General features: G+C 41.0%; 1 protein-coding gene across 3 annotated transcripts in view; it reads left to right on the top strand.

Annotated features, from left to right (window-relative positions):
- Positions 1-424: 424 nt before the first annotated feature.
- Positions 425-11,356, top strand: part of NDUFAF1 (NADH:ubiquinone oxidoreductase complex assembly factor 1) — a 34,398-nt gene continuing 23,466 nt past the window's right edge. For 2 of the 3 annotated variants that reach the window (XR_011568806.1, XR_011568805.1), the window contains exons 1-3: positions 425-551; positions 4,690-5,343; positions 8,503-8,688. Coding sequence is in view for 1 of the 3 variants with exons in the window: in XM_019968564.2 (XP_019824123.1) it covers positions 4,768-5,343; positions 8,503-8,688 (762 nt within the window). In the remaining 2 variants the exon portion in view is untranslated. The remainder of the gene's footprint in view (positions 552-4,689; positions 5,344-8,502; positions 8,689-11,356) is intronic. The other variant, XM_019968564.2, reaches the window with a different exon arrangement.

Here is an 11,356-nt window from a genome sequence, read left to right as displayed (position 1 = left end):
AAGGTTTCGGGGGGCAATTCACAGAACCAATCCTCTGAGGCCGTGGACCTCTCTTGGGCGGCTGTGGGGATGGAGCGCGAGTGAACCCTGGATCCTTAGGTGCGAAGGATGTTGGCAATATCTGAGTCCTATTTGAAAGATACGGGATGAAGTTTGCAGCCTGAAGGTGGGATGCCGGAAGGAGAGGCGAAAAGCTTCTCTAAATTCTCCCCACTTTCTCACACAAGGCAGAAAAAATCTGGCGGTTGGGGATCGGGATGGGGAAGCCTTTGGGAATCTAGCCGACCAAAAAAAACCCCCTCAGTTTATAGAGCTCTGAGATTATTACTCTTTCCTCCCATCTGCACTCAACCGGAACTCTAGAGTCATCAGGCCCGGTTTTACTCCGGACTGGAAAAACAGATGGCCCCGAACAGGAAAAGTGGAGTACCCGGTCTGGAAAAGCGGGGAGTCGAGCGGAAGTCACGCTGAGGCGCCGACTGGGGAGGCAAGTGAGCGCCTGCTTGGAGTTGGCGTGTCGGGAGCTTGTGAGGGTGACACGGTCCTAGCAGGTGAGGGGTAAGGGGGCTGTGGCACGGTCACGATCGCTCCCCGACTAAACACTGGGACTCTGGGGTTAGTTTTGCCACTTACTAGTTGTATGACCTCGGGTGATTTAATTTTGGAACCTCCATTTGTTTGTCTTTGCAATCGGAATAATAATAGTTCCTTTCTCATCGTTGTTGTGAAAATATCAATGCACTCAGAACGGTTTCTGGCATATCGTAAGCTTTGGGTATCAAACTTCACTAACACTGCTCTCTTTTAGCCGCTTAGGTTACATTGTCAGGAAAACTCAGCAACTTCGGCTGGAGATCATCCAGTTAATGATTTTGACTTTATGTTTATCGGTAATAGAGTGAAACAACACACTTACAATTAAAGTTATATTATTAGAGAAGTAGTAACACTATTGATGGGTTGGAAAATAGTGAATAATATTACTTATAGTCCCATTGTCGTAAACACTACTCTAAGTCTTTTTCACCCCTAAATCTTTTTTGTCCATACATTTTAATACTTGTAATGTTAGTGTATATGCATTTTTTGTATATACTCCTCATTTGCCACTCACTAGTGTAACCTAAACATGGTATTCATGAGAATTCATGTTTAAGATTGTACAGATTACATTTTAAAGGCTTATCATTTATTTCCCAAATTTCTGTATATGTAGAGGTTAAAAATCATTCAAAGAAGTCAGGGAAATTTAGATATTACCTGTGATTCCAGGACGTGAGATCAACTGTGGTTATTTCTCCTGGTTCCCTTGTATTTTTTGTCCATGTGAAAACATACCATTTACAAGATGTTCATTTATTTTAGCAGACATGTGAGGATCAGTTAATGTTCAAGCCATAGTCCAAGATTAAAGCCAGGCTATTTAGGTAGACAGATAAAAGCAAGATTCTAACAGTATGTAAGGGCTGTGAGATGTAAGCACAGGTTCTCAAGAGAATACGGAGGAAGAGCAATGTCAGTGCCCTCCATTCACAAGCCACCAGGAACATGTTTATAGCTGAACAAGTTGGGCTTACTGTAGTGGAAGAGAATACATAAAGCCATGGGGCATCTCATGTAAAGGGTGTTAGAAGGGACTTATTGTTGGACTTAAGTTTCTGTTATATGATTTGAGGGAAAGTAGTCGAGAGATGGAAGTAATTCTATGGTTAGGAAAGAAGCTTATGTATCTAGAGTGAGGCTAATGCTGTGACTGGTCAGGTATGGCAGTCACTTGTATTAGCCAGGATAGTAGAATGTTTGGTCACTTTTGTCATTTTTGAGCGATGTGTTTTTTGTGCATCAGACATGATTGTAGTTAAGAGCTGAGGGTATTGCCCATGAAAGTGAGAAGTGAGACCAAGGAATTGGGTGCATTTTGAAGGGCCTTGTGTACCATTTTAGGAGTTTAAATTTCTGGACAGAATTGCTGAATAAGGGGAGTGCCATCATATTTAGAAAAATCCCCTTTGTTGCCAGTCAAAGGTTGGATTGGGAGAGGAGGAGGAGGTCAGAGTCAGAGAGATGAGTTAGGACTTTTACTAAATCCTAAAAGGCGTTCTCTGCACCAGCAATCACCTGGGGACTTGTTAGAAATATAGAATATCAGGCCCCATCCTGTGCCCACTAAATCAGGATCTGCATTTTAACAAAATTCCCATAAAATTCAAGGCACTTTAAAGTTTGAGAAGCCTCTCCCCCCTTTTTTTAAAAAAATTTTTATCTATTTTTTGGATGTGGTGGGTCTTCGTTGCTGTGTGTGGGCTTTCTCTAGTTGTGGCGAGCCAGGGCTACTCTTTGTTGTGGTGTGTGGGCTTCTCATTGTGGTGTCTTCTCCTGTTGCAGAGTATGAGCTCTAGGCAAGAGGGCTTCAGTAGTTGCCTCATGTGGGCTCAGTAGTTGTGGTGTAGGGGCTTAGCTGCCTTGCTGCATGTGGGATCTTCCTGGACCAGGTATCGAACTGGTGTGCTTTGCATTGCAAGGCGAGTTCTTAACCACTGGAACACCAGGGAAGCCCAAGAAGCCCTTTGTTAGGGGAATTTCAATAGTTCTGGGAAGAATCACTAAAACCCTGAACCAAGACACTAGTGGCGGTGTTGGTGGATAAATGCGGACATATTATTTGTTTGACAAATATTAGAAGCCTGCCGCATGTCTGGCACCATCCTGGGAGTTGAAAGTACTGCAGTGAAGATCTAGTCTGGCAGGGAGACTGAGAAGGGAACTGGCAATAAATGGTAGCGGGGGGGAAAGCTTAAGCCTAGTATGTAGTGAGACCACATCAAAAGGTCTTGGTGGAGTTGAGTAATTAAGGGTTCTTTGAGAAGGTAATGGATGTCTGAGCTGAGTCTCAAAGGATAAATTAGCCAGCAGAAATCAGTAGAGGGCATTTCTGGCCTAGGAGCAGCAATCTGCTAAGACACGATGACCAGACAGGGAGTGCTGGGTGGCAGTTTCTGGAACACAGGTGTTCTCTGTGATTAGAGCAGAGTAGGGTGTGGTTAGAGGGAATATTGGAGAGATGAGCAGAGGCTAGATCTGGAGGAGTCTCACAGACCCTGTGGAGAAAGTTGAGTTTTATTCCGAAGACCATGAGAGCCTCTAAAGAGTGTTAGTCTGAGAAGATAAAAAATCAATTTGTGTTTTAGGCCCTCTGTAGATGCTGAGAGTAGTGGAGTAGATTGGAGGTAGGGGTGCACGTCTGGAATGCAGTGACTTAGGAGACATGAGGTCATGAGCCGCCTGATGTAGGGAGTGAGGGAGGAGGGGCAGTCTAGAAAGATGACCAGTCCTGTGTTTTAGATAGAGGGGTCTGGGTGCCATTTTGATGTAGACTCTTAAGCAACTGAGGCAGGTGAGCTGAGTTGTTGGATTTGGGGCATTTTTGAAGCTTCTAAAGTTCTCAGCATTCCATCCTGTTTCTCAGTACTGTATTCTTACTAGTGGGTGATTTTTTGTTTTTGTCTCTTCTCTCTGGTGAGAGAAAGATGACAAAATTAGCATTGCATATTTTATTTCATTTTCAGGGTAGCTGGAATAAGTAGGAGAGGGGATTGGTAGCCTTCCTATTTAGCTTTCCTGGTTCTTGCAGCACTGCCTGCCAGCAATCATTAGATGTTTTTGCAAGAGCAAAGTTGTTACTTCAGCACAGACATAGAAGTTATATTACTAATGTTTTACATACAGAGAGCCAGCAGTGTCAAATGGGAACATTTAAGGCCAGGGTTCTAGTGCTTGCTTCCATACTGATTAGCATTGTAATCTTGGGCAGGTTACTTCAGCTGTTGGTGTCTATTTCCTTCTGAAAGGAAATATCTACCTGACTGTCTTACAGGAGGCTTATGTGGATTAAATGAGATAATATTTGTCAGGGTGGTTTGAAAATATTAAGAACGGCATTTAAATGTAATGGTGGTATTGCTACTATGGTTTAGGTTCTATCTTTGAGGACCTCAAGTAGTGACTGATAGTCAAAACCTTGTTACTCAAAGTATGGGCCTTGGACCTAGTAGCTTATTAGACGTGAAGAATCTTGGGGATCTTGTCAGACTTAACTGGATCAGAGAACCCTATTATAGCCATCAATCCATGTGAGCAACAGAAGAATCCCTTAAGGTAGGTAGGGGAGGTGTTATCCCAGCCTTTCCCCCAAGGAAATGAAGGCCTCGGAAGATCAGCTTCTTTGAGGGTTTTTGCTTTGAGGGTAAACAGTTCTAGCTGTGCAGTCTTCTGACTCCACATGCAAACTGTAATCTGTTCTTTTTATAGAAGAAGTGCTAAAATGTCAGTTAGCCTCAATCCTGGAGTGAATTAGTTGAATATTTTATTTTAGGAACCAATTATTTATTTAAAAATGTAGCATAAAAATTTACTTTAAAGTTGACACTACCTTTTGAAGCACACTCTTGAATTATTTTGGGGATGATCATTAACTCCATGAAGGAGGTTGTGTTTCTGTTCATCTTGGCCTATTTTCACAAAGCAGTGGGATACATTATATACAGTGTAAACTTTTTTCTGCTCATAGTAAATATTTATAGAATTAGAAAATAACTTAATGAATTTCACAGTACAAGACCCATGTTGAATTTGAAATTATGATGTATTCATTGGTACACTAGTAACTCTTCACTGTATCTTTTATTACAGGTGGAATTGGGCTATTTGCTGAAGCTTCTTTCCTTGGTAGCCCTGGGAAAAATTTACATTTTAATTTTTTTTTTTATCATGGCTTTGGTTCATAAATTGTTGAATGGCACTTATATTCTCAGAAAATGCCCGAAGCCAAGAGTTGCCTCTTTTCCATTTTTGGGGACTCGCTTTGCAGACTATTGTTCCAGTAGTTTTCAGAAACCAGTGGCTGCTCCTGGCAAAGCCTCTTCTCAGAGGAAGACTAAAGGGAATTTGGAAGAACATCACCAGAGAGAAGTTGCTTTGGAAATAACTTCTCCTGAGGACAAGCCTGAAATTAGTTTTGATAAAGCAATTAAAGAAGAAATGAAGGACCATTTTAGGCGTTTGAAGGATGATATTGTGAAATATTGGATAGGGCCTGAAGGCCGCCCTCTGCATGAGGTCTTGATGGAACAAGCCAAGGTTGTCTGGCAATTCCGTAGCAAAGAAGATTTGGATAAGTGGACAGTAACTTCTGATAAAGTGATTGGTGGCAGAAGTGAAGTGTTCCTGAAAATGGGCAAGAATAACCAAAGTGCGCTGCTGTATGGAACTCTGAGCTCCGAGGCGCCCCAGGATGGGGAAAGTGGCCGAAGTGGGTACTGTGCTATGGTATCCAAGATTCCAAGGGTACGTGAAATTCAGGCGCTGCGGTTTTCTGGTGAACTGGGGTGGACTTCATTGTAGCACGAGCTGTAGCAGACAACTTTTATTTCTGTAAATGAAAACACCTGACGTCTCATCTTGTGTGTGGGGTTAAATAACTACTGGGCACAAGTGTAGTTTCATAAGCACGAGGGGAAAGCGGTTCCTGAAGAGAGGCTACATGTTTCTGGACATCATTATCGGCCAGGATGAGGCATACTTATGTTTGAGGAGCCCTGAGGAGGGTCGACATTTAAACGATAATCTAGGGAGGTTTGCATCTCCTTTGACATAGCCCACAGACCCTCTTATGGCTTGGTGTTCCTTAGAGTGGGAAGTAGGGCCAGCCTGTGGATTTTTTTTTTTCAAGAAAACTATTTCTGTGACAGTTTCTTAGTCTTTCCTTATTTTTCTTGAGGATTTGAGAAATACTGGTCAGGTATTTTGTAGAATGATCCTCAATTTGGGATTTTTTGATTTTTTTTACCCCCTGGTTAGACTGAGGTTCTAGGTTTTAGGAAAAATAGCATAGAGTTAGAGAAGGCAGTGGCACCCCACTCCAGTACTCTTGCCTGGAGAATCCCACGGACAGAGGAGCCTGGTAGGTTGCAGTCCATGGGGTGGCTAAGAGTCGGACACGACTGAGCGACTTCACTTTCACTTTTCACTTTCATGCATTGGAGAAGGAAATGGCAACCCACTCCAGTGTTCTTGCCTGGAGAATCCCAGGGACGGGGAGCCTGGTGGGCTGCCATCTATGGGGTTGCACAGAGTCGGACACGACTGAAGCGACTTAGCAGCAGCACAGAGTTGAAGTACACTTCCCATCATATCAGGGGTATATGCTAGCAACCTGACTCATCACTGATGTGTTAATGTTGGTCACCTGGTCAGGGTAGTGTTTGCTAGGTTACTCCATTGTTAAGTACTCACCCCGCCCAGCCCCGCCTCTTTTCATATTCTGTTCTTTGGAAACAAGTCACTAAGTGTACCCTACATTCAAAGCATGGGGTAGAGTATGGGATTAAGTTCTATATCCTGGAAGGGGTAGTATTTTCATAAATTACTTGAGATTTCAGTTTTTCACAAAGGAAGGTTTTTTTTCTTCTCCCACATTTATTTATTTATTCAGTCATTTAGAATGGACTTACACTTTGGGTTATGATCCAATACCATGTTATTTATTTTGTTGTTCAGATTGTTCCAGCTTTGGCCACTGGGAGTTCTTTCAGATTATACCTGTCCCTTTGACTTGCCACCACCCTTTTGTTTTTTTGAGCACTTTTTGGCACTATAAGATACCATAGCTCATTTTGTATTTTTCTCTGTTCCAACCCTAGAATCAGCCATTTCTCAAAGAAGCCCTCACTTTTTTTTTTTTTTTTTACTGGTATTAGAAACCAAGATCTGTGTTGACAGTATATTTAGGACCTCTCGGTGGACACAGCTAGGAAATATATATTTTCATATCAACTTGTGGAAACACGTCTGTAATTATTTATATATACTAAGCTAAGTATGAGTTCATACTGATGCTTTGACTCTAATCCGGTACTGCATGATTTACTCTAGCCTACTCCCTCTTGTGTGTTGATAACTTCCATCTGTAATGGTGTGAAACCTGTCTGCCACCATTTACCATACATTTACTTATTAATTCAACCCTACATGAAAAGCCATTTCAAAATTTATAACCCATAACCCTGTGAGAATCATCTTCACCAACTAGCATACAATGCTTATGTATAGTATTCTTTGTCTTTAGCCTTCTGGTTTCCAGTCAGAACACCCTTTTCCAAAGCTGCTTAGGTCGGCTCCTTTGTCTCGCCACCAGCCTATTGCTTTCTGTCAATTTGCTGATGAGCTGCTGTTTCAGGGCTGCTCTGGCCAGGCTCCCGTGCCTGGCAGTGGCCACAACCACTGGCTGTTTGCTTGGTTATGGTGCTTTAAGGAGAAAAGCAAATGGTGGGAATAGTATTGGGCCCCCTCTCAAGATAAATCATGAAAAAGAAAGGAAAGTGTTCTTTCAGCAGTAACAAAGTTGCATAGAAGATTTTATTTCAGGCCTTGAAAATCCACGGAATGGATTTGGTCAGTCCACAGTAGAAAATAATTCTGTGATAAGCTGTGGAATAATGAAAACAGTTGATAACATTGGTAAGTGTACCCTGCCAGTTTTTGTGCTGATTACTTTATATACATTATCCCTTTTATTCCCGACATCAGTGTTAGTAAGGTATAGCCATCTCACTTTTACAGATGAGGAAACAGGCTTGGGGAGATTCTGTAGTTTGTCCAAAATTGTTTGGCTAGTAAGTAAGAGTTCATATCTGAGCATTGGTATTATTGAAATCAGATGAGCTCTGAAGTAACAAACACCTTTGGAAACTAATACTACATTCTGCTTTCAAAGAGAGACCATTTAGGTAGTTTTTAAGAACATAGATTTTGGAGTTAAACAGCACTGGACCTACCCGTTATGAGTTGAGTGCTCAGTTTATTCATCTATAAAATGGAGAACAATGATAGTTCCTATCTCATAGGGCTATTGTGAAGATCCAATTATGCATGCCAAATGGTTAATGTATATTTTCAATGGATGGTAGCTGTTAAAATAATATTGGTTTTAAAAATTGAGGTCTAGAATTCCCTGGCAGTCCAGTGATTAGGACTCTGTGCTTCTACTGCAGTGGCACAGGTTCCGATCCCTAGTCAGTGAACTAAGATCCCTCATGCTACGTGGCCAAAAACAAAAACACAACTTGAGGTGTTTCATAGTTTTCTGATTTAAGGGAAGGCAGTTTCAGTAAAATGGCCCACTCAGAAGCCATTGCTCTGTAGACCCAGGGAAAGAAAATACATGCAGTGATTCATTTCTGTTCAGTGACACAAGTGTCTATCCCATGTAAACATTGTCCTGTGCAAATCATGCCTTGAACATTAACTTAGAAACATTTAACTAGGTCAGTATTTTGTGCTAGAATAAGAATCATCAGATTTATCTGCCTTCATAAAGTGGTAGAAAGCAGAAAAAGGCAGAAAAATGGCTTGTTGATCCCTTTGATGCTGTAAAAGGTGATGGTGACTCACATTTTGCTAATAGTGGGAAATGAGGTGAAATTAACATTCTTTTCTGTACCTTAGGGCCCTTTTGAAATGAAGAGATCTTACGATTGGTCCCAGTTCAACACTCTGTATCTCCGTGTCCGTGGAGATGGTCGACCTTGGATGGTGAATATCAGGGAGGACACAGATATAATCCAGAAGAAGGATCAGATGTACAGTTACTTCATGTTCACCCGTGGGGGGCCCTACTGGCAGGAGGTCAAGGTAACAACAGCACAAGTCTTTTCTTGTATGAAAATGAGGTCTTTTGGTCATGGTTACATTGTAGTTTTCTTATTAATTCCTCTTGGACTATGGGAAGGGAAAGAAGGAAGAGGACCTAAAGGCAAGATTTACATAATTTATTTTTTTCTTTCATTAATATAAATGTTTGCTTACTAATCAGTAAATAGTTTTAAAAAATTATTTATTTTTGGTTGCGCTGAGTCTTCGTTGCTGTGTGGGCTTTCCCTAGCTGCACTGAGCAAGGACTACTTTTCATTGTAGTGCATGGGCTTCTCACTGTGGTAGCTTCTCTCGTTGCAGAACATATGCCTTAGAGTGTGCGGGTTCAGTACTTGTAGCTCTCGGGCTTAGTAGTTGTGACGCGTGGGCTTAGTTGTTCCACAGCATGTGGAATCTTCCCAGACCAGGGATCAAACCCGTGTCTCCTGTATTGGTAGATGATTCCTATCCACCATACCACCAGGGAAATCCTCCAGTAAATACTTTTGGGAGGGGTGTGGCCAGGTCCATGCAGCGTCATAAGTGTATCTCCGCCCTGTGCACAGGTACTATAGGTGATTCTTTTTAAGTTCCTGCCATATCATCTCTTCCAGGCAACTGTACCTCGCTAGTGTCCCTAGTTGAGTAGAAAGGCTCCCTTAAGGGGAATAAATACTTTATACTTTATGTTATCAACATTTTTATTCTATTTATTTCATGATACTGTAAGGCAGTCATATTTTGTAGGGAGAAGAAACTTTTAGAAGGTAAAAAATGTTAACGCGAAGGAAAATAAATGGAGATTCAGGGAATGAGGACAAAACCAAGTGTGCATTCTTTTCTTCTGTCTATGAAGGTTTTTAATCTATAAATCCAGAAGAAAGTCTCCATTTTACTCATACTTAAACCTAACAGCCATCCTGGATTCCTTTCACCGCAACCCACATCCAGTCTGTTAACGACTTCTTTCACGTCTCCTTCCAAAATATGTCTATTTCTAGCTATCTCTTCCACTCTCACCCTAGTTCAGGCCTTGGAATTACTGCAAGAGCTTCTTTTGTCCTCTTACCTCCTAAAGTCCACTGTGCACATAACAGCCAGAGTGATCTTTCTAAAGCATAGTTCAGATTACATCGCTTGCGTGCTTAAAACCCTCCAGCGATCTCTCCTTGTTAGAATACAGTCCAAACTCTTCACCATGACTGTGGGGCCTATAGTAGCAGACCCTGTCTTCATCTTCAGTCTCTCCTCCTCCTCCTGCCCTCTTCCATACGCCCCCTTTTGTGTGTGTCAGACTCAGATTTACTTCTGTTAGAGCCTTTGTGTTGCATGCTATATCCTGTGGGCATGCTCTTCATGTGCTTTCTCTTATCATTCACTTCTCAGCTCCAAAGTCACCTCAGAGAGGCCTTTCCTGCCCTCTAGCTGGAGTTGCATCCTCTCACACAATAATAATATCCTGTTTTTTTCCCTTAGAGCTAACCATTAAGTGCAATTATTTGTTCATTCAGTTGTCTGTTTATTGTCACAGTCTACTCTGCTCCTCTGGAACATAAATCTGTAAATTCTGAGAGCAGGGACTTTGTATTGTTCACAGCTGTTTCCCTTGTACCTAGAGCAGTGCAGTGCCTAGCATATAATAGGCATTACTTACATATCTGAGCTTCCCACGTGGCTCAGTGGTAAAGAAGCCACCTGCCAATGCAGGAGACTCAGGAGACGGATTTGATCCTTGAGTAGCGAGGATCCCCTGGAGGAGGAAATGGCAATCCACTCCAGTATTCCTGCCTGGGAAAACCCATGGACAGAGGAGCCTGGTGGGCTACAGTCCACGGGATCACAAAGAGTCGGAGGCTGACTGAGCAACTGAGTATGCACACACACAGATAGGTATCTATACACTAATATAGATATATAACCCAAAATTACTACATATGTAACACTTGTATGCAAGTAATGCATATAACAAATTATTAAATAAAACAAGTGTTTCATTAGAGAAAGTCTAGAAAATGCAGAAAAGGAAAATAATTTTGTGTTCCCATTACCCAGAAATAAAATACTATTTTTATTTTAGTATGTACCTTCAAACTTTTCTATTTACACTTTTTTTACTAAAATAATATTGTGCCAGTGCTATTTTATAACATATATTTTTCACTGAACTGAATTTTATGAACAATTTTCTGTTGAAATATATTTCTATATCAGTTTTAATATCTGCACAAATATAAATATACACAATTTATTTAATCCATCCTCTATTGTTGTACATTTAGATTGTGTTCAGAGTTTTTCACTGTTACATCAAACTCTGAGGTAACATCCTGAGTTATTTATTAGATGTTTTCCTGGAAATAAAATACCTAGAAAAAAATGATACATACATTTTTAAGAGCTTTGATGCACATTGCCAAATTATTCTCTAGTATCATTACCATTTAATCATTAGCAATTACTAATTACTTTCTTTCCTGAAGTTACATGTTCTAATCTTTGGCTGGAAATAATAGTTGTTTGCAACACCTTTCTTTAAATTATTAAGGAAAGTGTTGGGGAAGAGATTTTTAAAAATTAAATGTTATTAATTGCTGTTTACTTCTTCATAAATAATTCTCCCTTAGTAAATGGAAGTGAGATGTGCAAATATTTACACTGATTATAGAAA

Source organism: Bos indicus, chromosome 10, assembly GCF_029378745.1.
Source record: "Bos indicus isolate NIAB-ARS_2022 breed Sahiwal x Tharparkar chromosome 10, NIAB-ARS_B.indTharparkar_mat_pri_1.0, whole genome shotgun sequence".
NCBI classification, from domain to species: Eukaryota; Metazoa; Chordata; class Mammalia; order Artiodactyla; family Bovidae; genus Bos; species Bos indicus.
Note: the sequence above shows the minus strand (reverse complement) of the source record. Positions and strands in the feature narration are given on the sequence as shown.